We start from the raw sequence: 22,373 nt of genomic DNA on the forward strand, positions 1-22,373 counted from the left end.
CCAGGTAAACATAAGGGCTTTGCATATAGATGATACACTGTAAGATTTTTATTAAATGAGTTCTTAAATGTGAAAATTTAGTTAAGTTTAGTTAAGTAAATTAAACTTGAACAAGTTGCTTCTTTCTATGCACAAAATTTTATGCTGGTTTTTCAAAAAAAAAAAAATTACAGAAAAGAATTGGATTTTGCTGAAAAAAAATTTGGATTTTTGTAGCACACAAATAAAATCAGCAAAACTCAGCAAAAATCAGCAAACAAAAAACAAGTTTTTTTGATGTACGGTTTTTAAATAAATCAAACCAAAGAAACCTTGAAAATGAATTTTTTTTCCTTTTTTTTTAGCAACACATAAACTATGTCCTATTAATTTGACCATGTGCTATAAATTTCAGATACTACAAAAACATTAGACTGATTTCTACTTATAAAGAGAACCCTACGAGATGAGGGTAAGGGAAAAATCTCCATTACTAATTACTTTTCTCCTGAGAAGTTTTATTATATTTTTATACTATTATAAAATTGACAATGTATAAAGTTACTACTCATAAAAATAAGGATTGGTAATTTGTAAGACTGCTGAATAAATCTTCTAATTACTCTTATTAATGGTCAAGTGCGCCAGTTTTCACACAAAGCTCCTAGTGTTTAAAAATTCAGAGTACTGTTATATTTTCAAACACATTTTAAGTTATTTCATTTTTATTATTATTTTTTTAAGGTTTATTTCACATAAAAATTACAAAATGTTTCAACATTTTTCTTAATGTAAATACAAATACAAATACAAAAGTGACGACCAGCAACAGGCTCTGGGCCCAGCTAGACTGGTCCTAGTCAATTTACAATCCCCAGTGAAGATCAATGGCCCTCTTAAAACTGTCTACTCCTTTGCTCATTACCACCTCTTCCGGTAAGCTGTTCCAAGGTTCCACTACCCTGCTAAAATAATAATTTTTCCTAATATCCATGTTAGCCTGAGAATTAAATAGCTTAAAACAATGACCCCTTGTCCTGTTTTCAGTGCTAAACTTTAACCCTGTAACATCTTTCGTTTTAATAAATTTAAACAGCAGAATCATGTCCCCTCGGTCTCTTCTTTGCTCAAGACTGTACATTTTTAGCCTTCTAAGCCTGGAATCATAATCTAAGTGGGAAAGTCCACTTTTTAGCCTTGTAGGCCTCCTTTGAACCCTTTCCAATACATTAATGTCTTTCTTAAGATAAGGAGACCAAAACTGAACAGCATACTCCAAATGGGGTCTTACCAAACTTCTATATAAGGGCAGAAGAACTTCTTTAGATTTATTTGAAATAGATCTATTGATAAACCCAAGCATCTTATTGGCTTTGTTGCTAGCAATGCTGCACTGTTGGCTAAACTTTAAATCCTGACTTATTAGGACCCCCAGATCAGTAACTTTGTCTGCCTGACTAATGACTGAACCTTGCAAATAATAACTTGTACACTTATTTCTATGCCCTAAATGTAGCACTTGACATTTCCCAACATTAACAGCCATACCCCATTTATCAGCCCACTCCGTAATATGATCTAGATCCTCTTGCAGCTGATTTGCTTGTTCTTCATTTTCTACAGTCCCCATAACTTTGACATCATCAGCAAAACAATTCATGTTCCCAGAAATATTTTTGTGAATATCGTTCATAAAGACAATGAACAAAACAGGCCCTAACACTGATCGTTGAGGAACCCCCTCTTAAGACCTCACTCCAATTAGAATAATTTCCCCTTACAACTACTCTTTGTTTCCTTTTGGTCAGCCAATTTTTTACCCAAATGAAAGTTTTCCCTCCTATTCCTATATCAGCTAATTTGCTAAGTAGAGCAACATGCGGTACCTTATTGAAAGCTTTTGAAAATCAATGTAAACAACATCTACAGGTTTTTTTATTGTCCAAAGCCATGGTAACTTTGTCATAGAAATGTAATAAATTAGTTGCACAAGATTTACCTTTCCTAAAACCGTACTGAAAACTAGTCAATAGATTATTAGTCTCTAGAAAATTTACTATCTTAATTTTCATCAATGTTTCAAAAATTTTGCAAACCACCGAAGTTAGACTCACAGGTCTATAATTTCCCGCACTCCCTTTAGACCCTTTCTTGAAGAGCGGTGTAATGTTAGCCAGCTTCCAGTCCTCTGGCACTGTCCCCGAATTATAAGAAGCATTGAAAATGCTTGCGATTACATCTGCTAATTCCTCTGCACATTCAAGTAAAATTTTCGGATAAATATTATCTGGCCCCGGAGCCTTCGCCTCTTTAATTTTTTTCAAATGAAGTAAAACGTCATCCCTGGAAAATACAAAGTCCTCAAGCTGTACTATAGCTTGTGTCTTGTTGGTGTCAACTGTTGAGATACAGTTATCGTTAAAAACACTCGAAAAAAAGTTATTAAGAACATTAGCAATATCACTATCGTCCTGAATTAAAATTCCGTGCTCATCAACCAGTGGCCCAATATGACTATTTCGAACTTTCCCCGAATTAGCGTATGCAAAAAACCTCTTGGGATTCCTGTTTATGTTATCTGCCAGTCTTTGCTCCAACTCTCTTTTCTGAATCCGTACCAAATACTTAAATTTACGCCTTGCCTTACAATATTGGAGCCTATCTGCACTGTGACCTGTTTCTTTAAACCTATGAAAAGCAGCTTGCTTGTAATTTAGAGTGTCTTTAGTTTCCCTGGAGAACCACATTGGCCAAATTTTAGTGTTGACACCCTTTTGCCTAAAAGGAACATGATCCCTAACCGTATTCGCTAGATTTTCCTTAAACTCTGCCCACCGAAGATTCACATCGCTATTGTCCAATCCAGAAGAAAAAACTGCTTTCAAACTCTGCCGAAGTGCCACAAAGTCAGTATTTCTGAAATTGGGCACAAACCTAAAATTCTCTACTTTGTGCATATCAAATTTAATCCCAAACCTAATACTGTTGTGGTCACTATCTCCAATGTGTTCCCCTACACATCACCCCTGAACAGAGCCTTCCATGTCGCAGAAAACTAGATCTAAAATCGGCGTCCTGTCGAGTACCCTGAGTTACAATTTGATCTAAGAAACAGTCACCAATTACTTTCAAAAAGTCCTCTTCTCTGCTATTACTATGGTAAAAATTATTCCAATCAATTCCTGGAAAATTAAAATCTCCCATTATGATGCTGACCCCTTGCTAGAAATATCACTAATAATACTAATCATCTCTTCGTCTTGACCCTGGCTTAAGTTGGGTGGCCTATAAATATTCCCCAAACGTAGTTTTTTGCCTTATTACTAATCAACTCAGCCAAATCATATCAATCTCATTAGGTTTATCATTAATTACCAATTCATTGCAAATTAAAGTGTCTCTGACATTAAAATAAAACCCCACCACCTCTTTTACCTACTCTATCTTGTCTAACAAATTATACCAGCAATAGATAATAAATCATCATCACTTTCGGTAGCCCATGTCTCGGTAACTCCAATAATATCCCAACTCTCGTCTATAATTATGCTTTTCAATTCTTCCATCTTGTTCCTAATACTACGAGCATTTGTATAAAAAACCTTAAGTAAGCCCATCTTACTTTTATTTAATGCTGCACGATTGTTTGAATCCCAAGTGTTAAAATCTTCTCTCTTATTAGCCACCCTATTTCCGTTTCTACTAAAATCTTGATAGTTAGTACCCTTTCGAATTCGCTCCTTAACCCAAGAGGATAAGCGCTCGGAAAATGAAGCGCAGCTACGGGACCGAACGTTCTGAAATGGAACGCCGCCATCGGCCCGAGCATTTACAGCAGTTAAGCCTAACTGAACAAAAATATTCATATAAATCAGCATCTCAAATAGTGGCTTGAAATTTTAATTTTGCTTAAACAATGTACTACTGATTACTAATGATTAATATAAAGACTATTACATTATTAGAAGGAAGTGAAATAAGTAGAATACTAAAACTTTAACCATTTGCACAAAATTACATGATATGTGCACAAAAACAAAGTTAGAGTTTGACATCGTGAGTGTGGAATCAAAGAAAAAGAAATGTAGCAAAAAAATATGTTCCTTATATAATTTGATTAAAATAACTTAGGTCAACGAATTTAAACTAGTTATATTTCCACGCGACAAGTCTCAAAACTGCTTCATAATTCACTCGAAAACATTCCCTTTCACTCACTTCGCTAACCATTTTTATTGCAGTTTTCCATTCTCCAAATGAAAAAGAATAAATACAGAAGAACAATAACAGAAAGGATTCAAAAATAATCATAAATTTCAGGCCTCTTAAAATCATTCCTGTACTCTCATTGAACGGGGAATCCCAAAAGTCTGGAACACATACGCAAAAATATTTTAACCTTCCTTCCCTCCCCCATAATTTATTCAACTAGATGTATATCTCTTTCAATTACTGGTAAAAAAAAAGAGAAGCAAAGATATAAACAAGAGCAATTGAGACCTCATAAATCATATGCGCAGAGCAGTGATTCACTGTTGTTTACATTAAAAAAAATCTATCCCATTGAGAGGCCCAAATAAGAAACTAAAGCGTGTACATGAAGGTCAAATACCATGTGACTCGAATATGATCAAAGTTATAGCCATTTAGCGCCATCTATTATCGTTTAAATATTCAATTCAATCGTTCCATTTCGAGAAAGCGTATACGTGACGCTGGGACGTCAGCGTCGATCAGAGCGCGTAGCGGAGAAGTGACGCTGGCTAGGAGAGAATCGTTGCGTAGCGTCCACGTGACGCTGGGTGCGAAGGGTTAAATCATGCCCCCCATTCCAACTTAGCTTTTTGATTCTGAATGGATGAATGGTAGAAAATGGATGGAAATGGTAGAAAATGGATGGAAATGGTAGAAAATCAACTCTAACGTAGTAAGAATAACTTATGGGTTATAACCCACTGGTCATTTCTATGATTATTGCCGACACTAGAATCCTCATATAAATAATAGCCGATGATCGAGTAACCCACATGCTTCTACAATGAAACTCGCGCCATGGCATGACAATTTGATAATGTGTTTTAGTAATGTTTGACTTGTAGGGAAAGGCTTTATTGTGACAAGGTTGAAATGGATCCGGTAGCTTATCTGATTTACTGGTTAGACTGTCATTTCAGGGGAATGAAGGAACGAAAGAATGGTCAACAACAATGAACGCTATCTACTGAAGTTTAGGGTTCATCCACTGGAGTTAGGGTTAAAATTTCAACTATCTAAATATCACCAAACAGGCAATTGTTTTGTTAAAATGTAGAAGAAGAGAAGCAATTTTCACCCGTCATACTTTGACGGGCAACTTTCTAGTCCAAGCACGAAGCTGCAGTCTTCGGCTGGAAACTACTGAGCTGGTGGTGCATTTCATGGACTTTCTAGTGTTCAAATATTATTAGAACATTTCTAGCAGCCAATAGCATTTCTCGATGATGAAAACCCATAAACTATAGTTAAAGCTGAAATTAAGGTGAATTATTTCTGTGGATCTTTTATTCCCCCTTTGGGCAGAAAAAGAATATTTATCCAAGAAGTGCATTAACATTAAAAAAAAAAAAAAAAAAATTAAGTCCAGATCTTAAAGAATCTGAGAAAATCTCTGAAAAAGATTTTTAAAATACAATTAAGTTTATCAATGATAAATGTTTTGTATTTGACTGCATTCTTTTGCAAGAATGCCTAAATGACAGGGAGTAGATTCTTTTATTTATTTATTCATATCACATTAATTGAATAATTTAATTTATTTATTTATCCAACACATAAAATGAGTAAATTATTTTATTCATTCACATCACATTGAGTAGATTAATTTATTTATTTATTCATTGTATTTTCAGTCATTCACTAATTTTTGATATTTATTTTGTTTTACACTAAAAGTCAGTTGAAAATAAATTAATAAAAATATAGCATGGTACAAGAAACTTTTGATAATTTTTAAATGTAAAATCTAAACGTGATCTAACTTACTTTAATGGTTCATCAAATTTAACAGTAGCAGCGGAATGAAAAACAATGGATACATTGGATATTAGAAGATTAACATCCGATGAACTGATACCCAGTCCAGGGAGTGTTAAATCACCATGAACGGCAACTAGTTTGGAAACAGTACTTGGTTGTTCTTTCTTAACCCTTTCAAAGATCTAAATAGATTAAGCATAGATTAGTCAAGTAAATACTCAATAGTTCCATGAAAATAAATATTAAATTGGGAGGAACAAGATTTGTGTAGTAATTGATTTTGACACTTTTCAAGAAACACAGCATTAGTGGCATACACAATCAATTTTTCTACGAATTTCAGAAGAATAAACAAATGGGAAACACTTGTTATCCTTTTATTTATGCACAGATTATCTTTTCTAGTGTTTACTCAATGGCACTATGATTAACTTAACTCATTTTATTCATCAACCTATCTTTTCACAGAATTTAATTTTTCTTTTTTGCAGAACTTCTCATGAAATTAAAACACATGATTACATTTACACAACTTCACTCATATTTTCACTCATATTGCATTTAAAACAGCAACTTACAGAAATATGACATTTCTAGAAACTAGAAAAACATTATTTGAATGCTTTCTAGAATTGAAAACATTTCAAGAATTGCCACTTTATAAAAAATACAATGCTCTTATATATTTAGTACGTTCTTATTGTACATATTAATTTTAGAGATTCTAAAAATTGCCTTCCTTATTTTTTAATTTAAAAATAGTTATAAAAAATAACTAGAATTAAGTCTTTAAAAAATGAATAAAAAGTAATTACTTTTGCCTTCAGAAGTTCATCTAACCTCTGTTTTGGGTCTTGGCCTTCTTTTGGTCGTAAAAGAAGATAGATTGTTTTTAATTCACTACATGAACGAAGTAATTTCTCGACTAGTACCTAAAATTGAAGCAATTTTAGTTTTTAGTACATGTTACTAAAAATTAATATTATTTTTAAAAAAGCATAAAATATTTTTTGCATGTATTTTAGTATTTTTCAGCATTTATGAATATTTCAAATATTAAAAAGTGAAAAATTTTTGTAACTTTTTACTATTAAAAAAAATGTTTATTAAAAATGTTTGCAATAAGTGACCTAGGATTTTTTTTTTATATTATCATGTTTATAGTATCTTATGAATTATTTGTAAATAAAATCATTGATTTATTTAGCTACTTGATTTATGTTAATAACTAATGAACAAATTCTTAAGATATACCAGGAAAATAACCAACGTTTTGTAGCACATACATACAGATTACTGCGTAATTCAGTTATCATAATGCGTAATTCAGTAACTGTGTATTTGCGCTGCAAAATGTTGGTTATTTCCTGTTACTTCTCAGCACAAAGGCAATTTATTTCTTCATATGATATAACATTTCTATGTTAAATAATGAATGAATCTTAAAAAAAAAAAAAAAAAAGAATTCTTGATTCAAAAAATTTGGTTCATACTTTTCCCATAAAACCAGTAGCTCCAGTTAGAAGAATGCATCTATCCTTGTAGAAACTGGCTATAGGAGAGGCATTATTTTCAGCCATGTTTCCTAAAATTAAACACATTTTTTTTAAACTTATGATCCAATTTTTAAAGTATAAATGCAGAAAGGTTATAAGTGTTAAATAAATTGATAAAGATTTGGAAATACTGAAAATTATAAAATAATCTGTTAGTATTTTTGGAATCTTTCTTTAATACAAAAATTCTTAATGCAGTGGTTTCCAATTTGTGGGGCTGCCTCCTTAAGAAGGGAGGCATAGAGTAATTGTAAGGTCAGCATGCAGCTGTTACAAATTTAGCCTTTTTAATACACACACATAAATTAGATCAAATTGGCATTAGAAAATAGGAGTCAGCAACATATCATCGCAATAGCATTCAAGTTTGAGCTGCTCCCCTGAGAACATCGATACTTTTTTAATAACACTACGGTTTGAGAAAATGTGCTTTCAAAAGCAAGCTCACCCTTTGTATTAAGCATTCACTAATGTTGTAATTTAAACATCTTTCTTATGTAATTTTGGACAGGTTGTTAAATGTAGTTAAATTATCTATACTCATATCAAAACTATTTTAAATAAACTTTTGTATTGTTTATCAAATACACCAAATAAATTGTAATTTCAGGAGAGCAGAATTGAATTATTACGAAAATTGAGGGGGGGGGGGGGGCAGAACAACTTTTTCCTGAAAAAAGAGGGCACATGTGTAAAAAGGCTGGAAATCTCTGGCATAATTATCCAGGTTTGAGATTATGGAAAAGGGGGGGGGGGAATAATTCAATCAAAAAGAAAGAAATTCATGGAAATTAGAAAACAGTACATATTTAACAAAATTAGCAAGATCAAAGAGTTCAGCTTTATATCAGTTAGACATTCTGATAGAGGACGAAATTGGCAATAAAATTCCAACTATTTCGAATAAAAAATTATTGACGAAAATAAATTTTCTGTAGCTGCTGAAAAATAGGTTGTTTCCTGTAACCGGGGGGTGCACACCTAAGGGAAGGGGGGTGTCATGGCGCAGACTGTGCCAGTAAAATTCATAGGGGGGTTGGTGTTTTGAGCGGTATTTTTCACCATGGGCGCCCATATATAAAATTTTAAGAGGGAGCTCATATTTTCCTCATGGTTTAGCAGGATATTTCCCCCATAGAACACGATTTCAGTACAGATTAGAGTTATTAAAATTTGATAGTTTTTAATAACTTTCTTATTCACTATAGGCTGGAAAAGAAATGTTTTTTCATTTTTGCAAAGAAAAAATACTAAAAGCAAGAAAGCTCTCATTTTAAAGGGGGGATGGGCTTGAGCATCCACTAGCCCTCTATATGGGCACCCTTGTTTTTCACTTCTTTTTGGGGGTCTTCGCGATATTTGGGGGGGGGAGGGGGTGCGCCCTTGCTCTTAGGGGGGGGGGGGGTGAGAACCCCTGCTGTAACTATGCATGTTTTCATACTTTTATTCATAATTCCTCAAAAAATATTTGCCCATTTTCTTTTGTGATATTTATAGCACGTAAAAGCCTTTTTTTTTTTTTTTTTTTGAAGGAAGAGAAAATTCCATTGATGAAAACATTGTTTTTGGTGTAATTTGGTGGAAGACAGGGGCGGACTGGCTATGTGGGCATTTGGGCAAATGCCAGAAGGGCCAGTTCCCCCGAGGGCCGCCGAAAAGGGATCAGAGTCTTAGACCATGCAGGAGCGAAATTATCGGGCCCCGGCCCCAAAGGGATACCGATTGCTCGGGGAAAGGTTTTTAGAGCATTGTGGTGTACCGTAAAACTTTTCATGGGGGCCGGGGGTCAGGGCCGACGAGAGGTCATATGTTAGCCTAGTCGGAAACACAGGACCGCGCGGCTCCTTGTCAGTCTGGTCACCGGATCTCTTCCCGCAGAAAACTTATGCTACTGCAATTCCAATCCGGACCCCTTCAAGTGCCGTCCTTATTTTACAACTAAGGCTAACATGGTCTCTCGTCGATCCTGCGGAAACAAGGGGCCTGGCTTAGAGTCCAAGCAGTATACATTTTACAAGTTTTATGAAGGGGGGGTCCGCCTCGTTTATCGGCGGCCGTGGCCCCCTTATAACACATCTTCATACATATATGTGTGCGTTTTTGTATGACATATAGTAGTTTTATGATATTTTAATGAGTGTTTTGATTCCTCTCATTCTCTTCGCGACGCTGCTACTTCAGTAAAGGTTGTGTATGAAGAAGGGGGGGGGGGGGAGGTTGCGTGTAATTTCCACCGGGGCGTGGTTAAGCTTACGGTGACTTTGTTCCTGGTCCTTCCTGGACGGAAAAAGGCCGGCCAATAATTACCCACAGCAGCTTGTTTTTTTTTTTCAAACTTCAAAGTGAATGCAGCTTACTATTTTAATGAAACTAGAGCCCCTTTTTAGTGTCGAAAGTAAGAAAAATGTCTGTTTCAATATTTAAAGCCTTTCACACCTGTGTGTGGCCTAGTGATTCGCTTCAGGGCAGTTTTACATCCGCTTTTCATGAATAGTCATTTGTACAATCTAGCTAAACTTTCTCTTACTTATGGGGATTGCCCCTGCTAAGAAAATAACGGTGTTAAATCGAAGACGCTCCTCTTGACAAGGAAGAAAACGATAAAAAAGAAACAGCTGGAATTGGGTGGGGCGATCCTATCGTCGCGTAACATACATTTCTTGACGTTTCACTTGAATAAAAAGCAACAAAAGTAACCTTCTTCCAATTCATCTGAAGTACATGCTATCTTACTTTTTTTACGATGGTTTTTTGTTAAAATACTCATTTTAGGGTGACCAGTACTTGTTATATCTTATCTAAAAGAATCTTCCTCTCGGAAAAGGAACAGGAGCAAAGCTGTGGGAAGTACACATCAATACAAAACAGCGGAAATGCTCAAATATCCCTTTTCTGCAATTAAATGTCATAAAGCGGTCAACATGATGTGTTCCTCTCAGTTTGACAAAACGGACGAAAGCTTGTTTCCCCAACTGGCCTAGGGGAAAATCGTTACACTGTTCCATTGGCCGTAGTCCCTGTTCTAGGAATTGGGAGCCCCTTATGCTCCCATCAACTTCCGCAAAATTTGGTGAAGTCTTTTTTGCGTGTTTTGAAGAGGCTGAACAGAACCTCTGAATCATTCTCTGAAGAGTATCTTCTGCTTTAGCTCATATACTCTGCTCTAGCTCTTTACCTTTTTCTGATAGTTTTGCTTTTCTTTTTTGATTCCTAGGAGTTTTTTTGCTCATCATGTATGGTTTAAAATCCATTTTAAGATATGTCAAAAAAAAAAAAAAAATCAAGAGCAGTATTTAGAAAAAGAGCCAAAGGGTGCGAAAAAGAATCCCCATTACTTTCATCTTTTTCAGCACCATTGCTAAAGACGTTAACAGAGCAGGTAAGTCATTGTTTATACAATTTGAACGATGTAATACAAACGATGTAATAGTATGCTTAACACACCAATGTCAGTCAATGTGTTAAAAATTAGCTACTTTTATTATTAGACTATTTTTCAGTTTACTTTCTTTTAATAAACCCTGAGTTTTACTTCCGGTTTTTAATTGTTGTCAAAAGCAATGAATAGTAGTAATTATAAAGTTATCATACTTCTGCTTTTTAATTGCTGCCAAAAAAATGAATAAATGTATTAATAAATTTAACGAATTAATTTCAAAGCTGAACTTAAGGAACTATATATTTGTGGGTACTTTTAAAAGCTCTTTTTTCCGCTATACTTGTTCAAAATGTTTTTAAATTCGAGCATGCAAATCAACAATATTGAAAAAAGATGAATAGTAAATTTTAAGCTATTCCCTCTTTAGGTGCAACATATTTATATTAAAACGAAAGTCAATACCGTTCTTTTTTTTTTTTTTCTTTCCAAAGAAGGATAGGTAACTAGTAAATGTGTTTTAAATTTCAAAAAGGCACACCTCAAACTAATTTCAAAACCTAAAATCTTTAAAACAAAATAGATATTTTTTTTAATTTAAAGACTATTTCTATAAGCTTGATCCACACACACAAAAAAAAAAAAAAAAAAAAAAAATAATTGCATGATTTCTCGATTAAAACACTAAAAAATTGCAGTTGATCTTAAATTTTTTTGTTTAGGAAAATTCTGAAGCAGCCAATAAAATTTAAATTAAAAATTTGAAAGAAAAAGAACTAAGCGGTACCCAGCTTCTTATGAATAACTTGTATAGTATACCGACTCTATTTATTCTTCTCTGAATTTTTAATTTAAATTTTAGTGACTGCTTTAGAATTACCCTAAACAAAAGGTATTACGGTCAGCTGCAATTTTTCGGTGTTGCAATTAAGAAACCATTACTTATTTTATTTTATACTTTTTAGTGTGAACCAAGCTTTTAGATATAGCCTTTAGAATTGAAAATATTTTTTACATTTTATCACAGCTCTTAAATTTGAATATTGTTTAGGTACTTTTGATGCATATTTATAATTAAATGCAAAGAATCTGAAAGATGTGCTGTTTTTGTTTTTTTTTTTCACTTATTCATTTTTTACAGTTTAATAACGAGTTTTAAAATCAAGCACATTATTATGCTTTCCAGATGCATACTACAATAAAATAGTACAAAAAAGAATGTTATTTAATCAGGGGCGCCCGATGAGAGGTCACGGAAAATCGCTGTGATCTCCCAAGAAATAATTGCTCAGCAAATTTTGTCTGAAGATTCGGAAAATTTCGAGACATAATTGCAAATTTAAATTTGATTTGCAAAGATATAAATCTTCAATTAACGCATCCATGATCATTTCCATAATAGAATATTCCTTCACTAACAAATCAGAAAAATCATTTCTATTGTCAAGGAGTGATTGAAATTTTTCGTTTTTGGTTCTGTGTCATCGGTGTCGGTATTCTCGTTGTTTTTGTACTCCTTTGTCCAGTGAGTTCTGAACTGTGTAGGTTTAATAACTTTACTTCTGGAAAGAGCTCTGTGGAACCAATCGTATAAAATTTCTCCAGTGGCTCAACCTCGATTATTAGCATGCCAAAATGCAGTTTTCACGTGTTATCTGAAATATTTAGGAGTTTGGATTTTAAATGTGGGGAAAATTTTATCTGTTTGCATTGACGCATCCACGTAAAACCGAAGCTCATCCGTGTAAAGTAAAATAAAGGTGTCAAATCTTACCTGGTGGGCATCGAAACTTTTTTTCACAGCTACATACCAAAAGCTCGTGATAATCATATTTTCTCGAAGAATATTTTCTCTTACTAGAATGGGGAGCAAGGGCGTATTTAAGGGGGGAGCCGAAGGAGCCCTGTAAAACCTGGCCCCCTCCCAAAAAAAATTTGAAACCACTCATTGTGAATCTGAGCTCTACAGGGGTCAAAATGGTTAGTGGTTTGGTTTTAGAGGCTTCAGAATCAAAAAACTAAGTTGGAATGGGGGGCATGGTTTAAGGAGCAGAATTCGAAAGGGTACTAACTATCAAGATTTTAGTAGAAACGGAAATAGGGTGGCTAATAAGAGAGAAGATTTTAACACTTGGGATTCAAACAATCGTGCAGCATTAAATAAAAGTAAGATGGGCTTACTTAAGGTTTTTTTATACAAATGCTCGTAGTATTAGGAACAAGATGGAAGAATTGAAAAGCATAATTATAGACGAGAGGTTGGATATTATTGGAGTTACCGAGACATGGGCTACCGAAAGTGATGATGATTTATTATCTATTGCTGGGTATAATTTGTTTAGACAAGATAGAGTAGGTAAAAGAGGTGGTGGGGTTTTATTTTATGTCAGAGACACTTTAATTTGCAATGAATTGGTAATTAATGATAAACCTAATGAGATTGATATGATTTGGCTGGAGTTGATTAGTAATAAGGGCAAAAAAACTACGTTTGGGGAATATTTATAGGCCACCCAACTTAAGCCAGGGTCAAGACGAAGAGATGATTAGTATTATTAGTGACATTTCTAGCAAGGGGTCAGTCATCATAATGGGAGATTTTAATTTTCCAGGAATTGATTGGAATAATTTTTACCATAGTAATAGCAGAGAAGAGGATTCTTTGAAAGTAATTGGTGACTGTTTCTTAGATCAAATTGTAACTCAGGGTACTCGACAGGACGCGATTTTAGATCTAGTTTTCTGCGACATGGAAGGCTCTGTTCAGGGGTGATGTGTAGGGGAACACATTGGAGATTAGTGACCACAACAGTATTAGGTTTGGGATTAAATTTGATATGCACAAAGTAGAGAATTTTAGGTTTGTGCCCAATTTCAGAAATACTCAGAGTTTGAAAGCAGTTTTTTCTTCTGGATTGGACAATAGCGATGTGAATCTTCAGTGGGCAGAGGTTAAGGAAAATCTAGCGAATACCGTTAGGGATCATGTTCCTTTTAGGAGAAAGGGTGTCAACACTAAAATTTGGCCAATGTGGTTCTCCAGGGAAACTAAAGACGCTCTAAAGTACAAGCAAGCTGCTTTTTATAGGTTTAGAGAAACAGGTCACAGTGCGGATAGGCTCCAATATTGTAAGGCAAGGCGTAAATTTAAGTATTTGGTACGGATTCAGAAAAGAGAGTTGGAGCAAAGACTGGCAGATAACATAAACAGGAATCCCAAGAGGTTTTTTGCATACGCTAATTCGGGGAAAGTTCGAAATAGTCATATTGGGCCACTGGTTGATGAGCACGGAATTTTAATTCAGGACGATAGTGATATTGCTAATGTTCTTAATAACTTTTTTTCAAGTGTTTTTAACGATAACTGTAACTCAACAGTTGACACCAACAAGACACAAGCTATAGTACAGCTTGAGGACTTTGTATTTTCCAGGGATGACGTTTTACTTCATTTGAAAAAAATTAAAGAGACTAAGGCTTCGGGGCCAGATAATATTTATCCGAAAATTTTAGTTGAATGTGCAGAGGAATTAGCAGATGTAATCGCAAACATTTTTAATGCTTCTTATAATTCGGGGACAGTGCCAGAGGACTGGAAACTGGCTAACATTACACCGCTCTTCAAGAAAGGGTCTAAAGGGAGTGCGGGAAATTATAGACCTGTGAGTCTAACTTCGGTGATTTGCAAAATTTTTGAAACATTGATGAAAATTAAGATAGTAAATTTTCTAGAGACTAATAATCTATTGACTAGTTTTCAGTACCGTTTCAGGAAAGGTAAATCTTGTGCAACTAATTTATTACATTTCTATGACAAAGTTACCATGGCTTTGGACAATAAGAAGCCTGTAGATGTTGTTTACATTGATTTTCAAAAAGCTTTCGATAAGGTACCGCATGTTGCTCTACTTAGCAAATTAGCTGATATAGGAATAGGAGGGAAAACTTTCATTTGGGTAAAAAATTGGCTGACCGGAAGGAAACAAAGAGTAGTTGTAAGGGGAAATTATTCTAATTGGAGTGAGGTCTTAAGCGGGGTTCCTCAAGGATCAGTGTTAGGGGCCTGTTTTGTTCATTGTCTTTATGAACGATATTCACAAAAATATTTCTGGGAACATGATGTGGAAAATCTCCATAAAAATCCTCGAGTATACCTGTGCGCAAGAGGGCGCTTTTCGATATGCAAATTTTTCACCTCTCGGCTCAATTTAGTTAGATGTCTTTCTGTTCATGTATCGTGGATTCGTGGCATTCGATAGCTTGATTTTTGTTGATGTTGGTCGTCTCGTGGCAGTTCGAATAGCAAGGGCAGTTTGGAAGCCCTTTCGTATGTAGAATCCAAATAAAGTTAATTTAGTTTTTAGATAGTTGCCTTAATATTTTCTTTATGGCGCATCGGCCGCAAGGTACTGCATAACCGTTTGATAGTTAGAATTCGTCAAATAGTAATGTGCTTTTTATGTTATATTGACATCGTTGTTGTTTCATACCATTGGATATAGTAACTGAAGAAATTTGGGTGAGTTATTTGTTTTCAATTTGTATGTCAATTAGTATGGATGCTGAAAAGATAAAAAATAAGCATAAAGCGCTAAAATGCAGTGCCACTAAGTTCGTTAAAAGTTTAGACGTCACTTTAGTAAATGAAACAAATGTGCGTAATTTAGAAGTATTATATAATCAATTAATTGATAAAATTGACTGTCTTAAAGTGGCTGATAATGAGCTTCTTAATGTTATCGAAGCAAAAGATATCGAAAAAGAATTTGAACAATGTGAAGATTTCATGGAAAATTTAATTTTCTATAAATGTCAATATACTCAAAGAATAGCAGCTTTAACACCTCCGGCTGTACCTCCTACTATTAACCCCGCTAATTTATCCAATTCAACATTGGAAACTAGTGGTCTAGTACATCAAGAAGCTAGGTCGTCGATTAAATTGCCAAAACTGTTAATAAATTCTACGGTGACCACAGGTATTGGCTAGAATTCATTAGTCAGTTTGAAAATGCAATAGATAAAAATAGCGGCTTATCTAAAATTGAGAAGCTTATTTACCTTAAGAATTTAGTAGGTGGTGCTGCAGCTAAAGCAATTTCCGGATTCGCATTAACAGAAAGTAATTATGATGCAGCCTTGGAACTTTTAAAATCTAGATTCGGACAAAAGAATTTGCTCATTAATGCGCATTTAGGATCGCTTTTGAACATGACTCCCATAAAAAATACAAGTGATACGAAGAGTTTGAGAAAATTATACGATAAAGCTGAAACTGAAATCAGGAATTTAGAAAGCTTGGGAATAAATTCAGAATCGTACGGTAATCTCTTAACACCGATAATTTTGAAAGTATTGCCCTCTGAATTAACTCTTGAATTTAGTAGAAAGAATAAAAGCGATAATTGGGATTTGAAAGCTCTTCTCGAGTTCTTAGGTGAAGAAATAAAGTCGCGAAAGAGCTCAATCTTTTCATTCTCCCATAAAAGAAAAACAAAATTCGACCCATCCGCTCCAAGAACTCAATCGAGGCGCTTCCGGGTCAAAATCTTTTACCAGAGATACTTTTCGAAAACAGAAAAGTTACAATTCTTCAGCGGCTGAACTCTTAGTCAATCATACAGTTGCTAGTTCAAAATGTGGGTTTTGTGGTTCGAACTTGCATGATTCAGTTTCGTGTGATTCGGTAAGCATAGAAATGAAACGGGATTATTTGAAAAGAAATAGACTTTGCTTTTTTTGCTTTTCGAATAGACACTCAATTTCTTCTTGTCCAAAGCTTAAGAAAGAAAAAGGTTGTTCGTTTTGTGGTTTAAAATCGCACCCCAAAACACTTTGTTATCGGTTTTATCAGAATTCGGATAAAACAACTTTCACCCCGCCCCAAGAAGAATCTGATGATAATGTTACTAACGTTTCTTCTTGTCAAACTTAAAACAAATCGCAAAGGGTTTTATTGCAAACCGCATCGGTCGTTGCTCGTTATAATAATCAATATAGAAATTGTCGTTTGTTAGCCGACACAGCGGCTCAAAGAAGTTTTGTAGATAGGAAATTTTCAAGATTGTTGAAACTTCCCATTATTCGAAAAGAAAATCTAACAGTTTATTCCTTCGGAGATAAGTCTCCTATTGAAAAAACGTTTAATGTAGTTAAAATAAGATTGGAAAATAAAGAAGATCCGAATTCGTATTTGGAAATCGACACGTTAGAAATAGAAAAAATATCCGCGGCACATATTCCGCCGCCTACAATAGATATTTCCATTTATAGCAAGCATTTGAAAGGTTTGAAATTAGCTGATACTTTGAATAAGGACGCTAGTGTTTCAGTTTTAATCGGTGCTGATAACTATTATGACGTCATGACAGGTAGAATTAAACGTATTAATCGAAAACTTGTAGCTGCTGAGTCGCTCTATGGGTGGTGTTTAATTGGAATATCAGGCTCTTCAAATAGAAATTCAGGTGATTCTTTCACCATGAAAGTAATGGTTGAGGAAAACATTTCAAAACAATTAGAGACATTTTGGCAACTAGAAAATCTTGGAATCGAATCGGCTAACGATGATGTAAGTTGTAATGATAACAAAATTTTACGAGAATTCGAAGATAGTATTCGCTTCCAAGATGGTAGATATGTAGTTAAACTCCCTTGGAAGGATAATTTTAAAGAATCGCTTGAAAACAATTACGAAGTGGCATATGAAAGATTTTCAAAATTGTGCTACAGGTTTCAAAATGATCATTCTTTGTATGCCGAGTATAGGAAGGTTGTAAATAATTACATAGAGCAAAACATTGTAGAGCGTGTTCCTGAATCAAGTGTAGCAGATAGTCCAGAATTCTATTTGCCCCATAGGGCAGTAATTCGAGATGATAGGGTGTCTAGTAAGCTGAGAGTTGTTTTCGATGCGTCTTCACATAAAAAGGGCAAGTTTTCGTTAAATGATAGTTTGCATATTGGACCTAATTTGTATCCTGATTTGTTTGAACTTTTGTTATCATTTTGAAAGCATCCAATTGCATTCACAGTTGATATTAAACAGGCATTTTTGAATGTAGCAATTGACGAGTCGGATAAAAATGTAAAGTTTTTTTGGACTGAAAATCCATATTCCTTTTCAGACTCTTTAGAAGTTCTAAAGTTCAATCGTGTTCTCTTCGGAATAAATAGTTCCCCCTTTCTCTTATGTGCTACTATTAAACACCATTTGAAGAAGTATTCTATTTTTCCGCAAACTCACGAACTGTTAAACAAATTTTGTTACGTCGATGACATCATAGGAGGTCAAAATACTGTTGCATCGGCATACGCAACTAGTTTAGAATGCGTCCAGATCTTTAGAGAAGCAAATATGCCCTTGCACAAGTGGGCTACTAATTCTGCTGAATTGCGAAAACTTTGGGAGAAGAACGGGTTTTCTACTGAAACGTCATCAAACACAATTGGTTAAAACATGATAAACTATAAAGTATTAGGCATTTCCTGGGACGCTGGCAGAGATTTATTTTATTTTAACGTAGAAAATCTGATATCCCTTGTATCGAAAGGAATTGATACAAAAAGATTCCTGTTGCAAGTTGCTGGTCGAATTTTTGATCCTATAGGATTTGTAGCTCCTTACGTAATTCGTTTGAAGATTCTCATTCAACGTGTCTGGGAAATGGGTCTTCTTTGGGACCAGGAAATGCCCCAAGTTATAAAAAAACTTTTCAGTCAATGGTGTCTTGAACTGAAGGACTTAAGTTTAGTTGAAATCCCTCGCTTTTATCATTTCACGGACTCTTACACAGTTGATGTGCAACTGCACTCCTTTCGGATGCATCTAAAAAGGCCTACGGAACTGTAATATATTTTCGAGTCATTAAGACTGACGGGACTATAACAACTAGTTTTATCACTTCCAAGAGCAGGGTTGCCCCGTTAAAGACTCTTTCTTTGCCGAGGTTGGAATTGATGGGAGCACTGCTTTCTGCCAGGTTGTGTGCTAAAGTCTCTAAAGCTTTAAAATTTGAGAAGTCCTGCTTTTTTACAAATACAAATACAAATACAAATGTGACGACCAGCAACAGGCTCTGGGCCCAGCTAGGCTGGTCCTGGTCAATTAATTAGTCCCCAATGAAGATCAATGGCCCTCTTAAAGCTATCCACTCCCTTGCTCATTACCGCCTCTTCCGGTAAGCTATTCCAAGTGCCCACGACCCTGCTAAAGTAGTAGTTTTTCCTGATTTCCAAGTTAGCCTGAGATTTAAATAGCTTAAAACAATGACCCCTTGTCCTGCTTTCCCCGCAAAAATTTAATCCATTTACATCTTTCATTTTGATAAATTTAAATAACTGAATCATGTCCCCTCTGACTCTCCTTTGCTCTAGGCTATACATGTTAAGCCTATTAAGTCTGGTATCATAATCTAAATCTGAGAGTCCCCTTACTAATTTAGTTACCCTTCTTTGAACCCTCTCCAATACAAAAATATCTTTCTTCAGATAAGGCGACCAGAATTGCACAGCATACTCCAAATGAGGTCTTACTAAACTCCTATATAAAGGCAGAAGAACTTTCTTAGATTTGTTTGAAATAGATCTATTGATGAACCCAAGCATTTTGTTGGCTTTGTTACTAGCAATACTGCACTGTTGACTAAACTTGAAGTCCTGATTTATAAAGACACCCAGATCCATAACATTTTCTGCCTGATTTATGACTGAACCCTGTAAACGATATCTCATACGCTTATTTCCATGACCTAAGTGTAGCACTTGACATTTCCCTACATTAACTGCCATACCCCATTTATCTGCCCACTTAGTAATATGATCTAAATCCTCTTGCAGCTGTTTTACTTGTTCTTCATTTTCGACAATCCCCATAACTTTTACATCGTCAGCAAAACAATTCATGCTTCTAGAAATATTTTCATTGATGTCATTCATAAATATAATAAACAAAAGAGGCCCTAAAACTGATCCCTGAGGAACCCCACTTAAAACATCACTCCAATTAGAGTAATTTCCTCTCACAACTACTCTTTGCTTCCTACCAGTAAGCCAATTTCTTACCCAAAGTAAAGTTTTTCCTCCTATTCCAATGTCAGCTAACTTGCTGAGAAGAGCAACATGCGGTACCTTGTCAAAAGCTTTTTGAAAATCAATATAAACAACATCCACACATTTTTTGTTATCTAAAGCTGAGGTAACCTTGTCGTAGAAATGCAATAGATTAGTAGTACAGGATTTACCTTTCCTGAAACCATACTGCAAACTAGTCAACAGACTATTAGTCTCTAAGAACATCATGATCTTAATTTTGATCAAAGTTTCGAAAATCTTACAAATCACCGAAGTCAAACTTACAGGTCTATAATTCCCAGCAATACCTTTAGACCCCTTCTTGAAGAGTGGCGTTATGTTAGCCAGCTTCCAGTCCTCTGGCACCGTCCCCGAGTTATAAGAAGCATTGAAAATAATCAAAATAACATCCACTAATTCCTCTGCACATTCTACTAAAATTTTTGGATAAATATTATCTGGTCCCGGAGCTTTAGTTGCTTTAATCTTTTTCAAATGAAATAAAACCTCCTCCCTGGAAAATACAAAATCCTCAAGCTGTATAATAGCTTGTGTCTTGTTAGTGTCAACTGTTGAGATACAGTTATCGTTAAACACACTGGAAAAAAAGTTATTTAGAACATTTGCAATATCCCTATCGTTTTGGATTAAATTTCCATACTCATCAACCAAAGGCCCAATTTGACTGTTTCGAGCTTTCCCAGAATTAGCGTAAGCAAAAAACCTCTTAGGATTCCCATCAATGTCATCTGCCAGCCTTTGCTCCAATTCCCTTTTCTGAATCCGTACCAAATACTTAAAATTTCGCCTTGCCTTACTATACTGGAGTCTCTCTGCACTCTGACCAGTTTCTTTAAACTTACGAAAAGTGGCTTGCTTATAATTAAGAGCTTCTTTAGTCTCCCTGGAGAACCACATGGGCCAAATTTTGGTACTAACACCTTTTCTCCTAAATGGAACATAGTCCCCAACGGTTTTAGCAAGTTTATCCTTAAATTCCGTCCATTTCTGATCTACGTCGCTATTTTCCAACCCTGACGAAAAAACCTCTTTCAAGCTCTGCCTAAGTGCAACAAAAACGGTGTTTCTGAAATTGGGCACAAACCTAAAATTATCATCTTTGCACACTTCAAATTTAACCCGGAACCTAATGCTGTTATGATCACTATCTCCAATATGCTCCCCTACACTCAACCCCTGAACAAAACTACCTATGTCACAAAAAACTAGATCCAAAATTGCCTCCTCTCGAGTTCCCTGAGTTACAACTTGATCTAAGAAACAGTCACCAATTATTTTTAAAAATTCCTCTTCTTTGCCATTACCAGAATAAAAATTATTCCAATCAATACCCGGAAAATTGAAATCCCCCATTATGATAACGGATCCCTTACTGGACATGTCACTAATAATACGGTACATCTGTTCATCTTGTCCCTGGTTTGAATTAGGTGGCCTATAAATGTTTCCAAACCGTAGCTTTTTGCCCTTACTGCTCATCAACTCCAGCCAAACCATATCAATATCAGTAGGCTTATCATTTATGACCAATTCATTGCAAATAAAATTGTCTCTAACATAAAATAAAACCCCACCACCTCTTTTACCTACTCTATCCTGTCTGAACAAATTATACCCAGCAATATGTAATAACTCTGCATCAGATTCGGTAGCCCATGTCTCTGTAATTCCAATAACATCCAACTTCTCATCCATAACTATGCTTTTCAATTCATCCATCTTGTTCCTAATACTGCGAGCATTGGTATAGAAAACTTTAAGCATGCCTAAGTTGCTTTTATTTAACACCCTGAAATTTCCTAAATTACAATTGTTAACATTACTACTCTTGTTCATCACTTTATTTCCATTTCTAGCAATACCCAAAAAAATTTCATTCTCTCGATACCTGATGCTTGAACCATGCCCCCCATTCCAACTTAGTTTTTTGACTCCGAAGCCCTTAAAATTAATCCACTAACCATTTTGACCCCTGTAGAGCTCAGATGCAGGCCATCCCTAGCAATCCAATCCCGTTTACAATGACTCCATACATCAATGAACCTGGATCATACGGATTCCTCTATAGTTTACCATTGGATTAGAGGAGAACCGTCCTGTTACAAACCTTTCGTCAAAAATAGGATAGAGGAGATTCAAAGACTGACTGAACCACCGAAATGGAATTTTTGTCCTGGGAGGGACAATCCAAGCGATATTGTAAGCAGAGGAATATCTGTTCGGGAATTGAAAGATAGTCAACTTTGGTGGCACGGACCACCCTGGCTTAGCCAAACGGAGCAGTTTTGGCCAAAAATAGAGGCCCAAAACATCAGCAATCATGACCTAGAACTAAAGAGTAAATTTAGAGAAGT

At 35.1% G+C, this 22,373-nt stretch overlaps 1 protein-coding gene across 1 annotated transcript in view; it reads right to left on the reverse strand.

The window, feature by feature from the left end:
* LOC129230639 (putative fatty acyl-CoA reductase CG5065) overlaps positions 1-22,373 on the reverse strand; it is an 85,267-nt gene that overhangs the window by 22,506 nt on the left and 40,388 nt on the right. Inside the window, exons 3-5 of the mRNA XM_054865055.1 lie at positions 7,488-7,579; positions 6,810-6,926; positions 6,001-6,176 (exon numbers count right to left, since the gene is read on the reverse strand). Coding sequence (XP_054721030.1) covers positions 6,001-6,176; positions 6,810-6,926; positions 7,488-7,574 — 380 coding nt within the window. The 5' untranslated portion in view covers positions 7,575-7,579. The remainder of the gene's footprint in view (positions 1-6,000; positions 6,177-6,809; positions 6,927-7,487; positions 7,580-22,373) is intronic.

This window comes from Uloborus diversus, chromosome 9 (genome assembly GCF_026930045.1).
Source record: "Uloborus diversus isolate 005 chromosome 9, Udiv.v.3.1, whole genome shotgun sequence".
Taxonomy (NCBI): Eukaryota; Metazoa; Arthropoda; class Arachnida; order Araneae; family Uloboridae; genus Uloborus; species Uloborus diversus.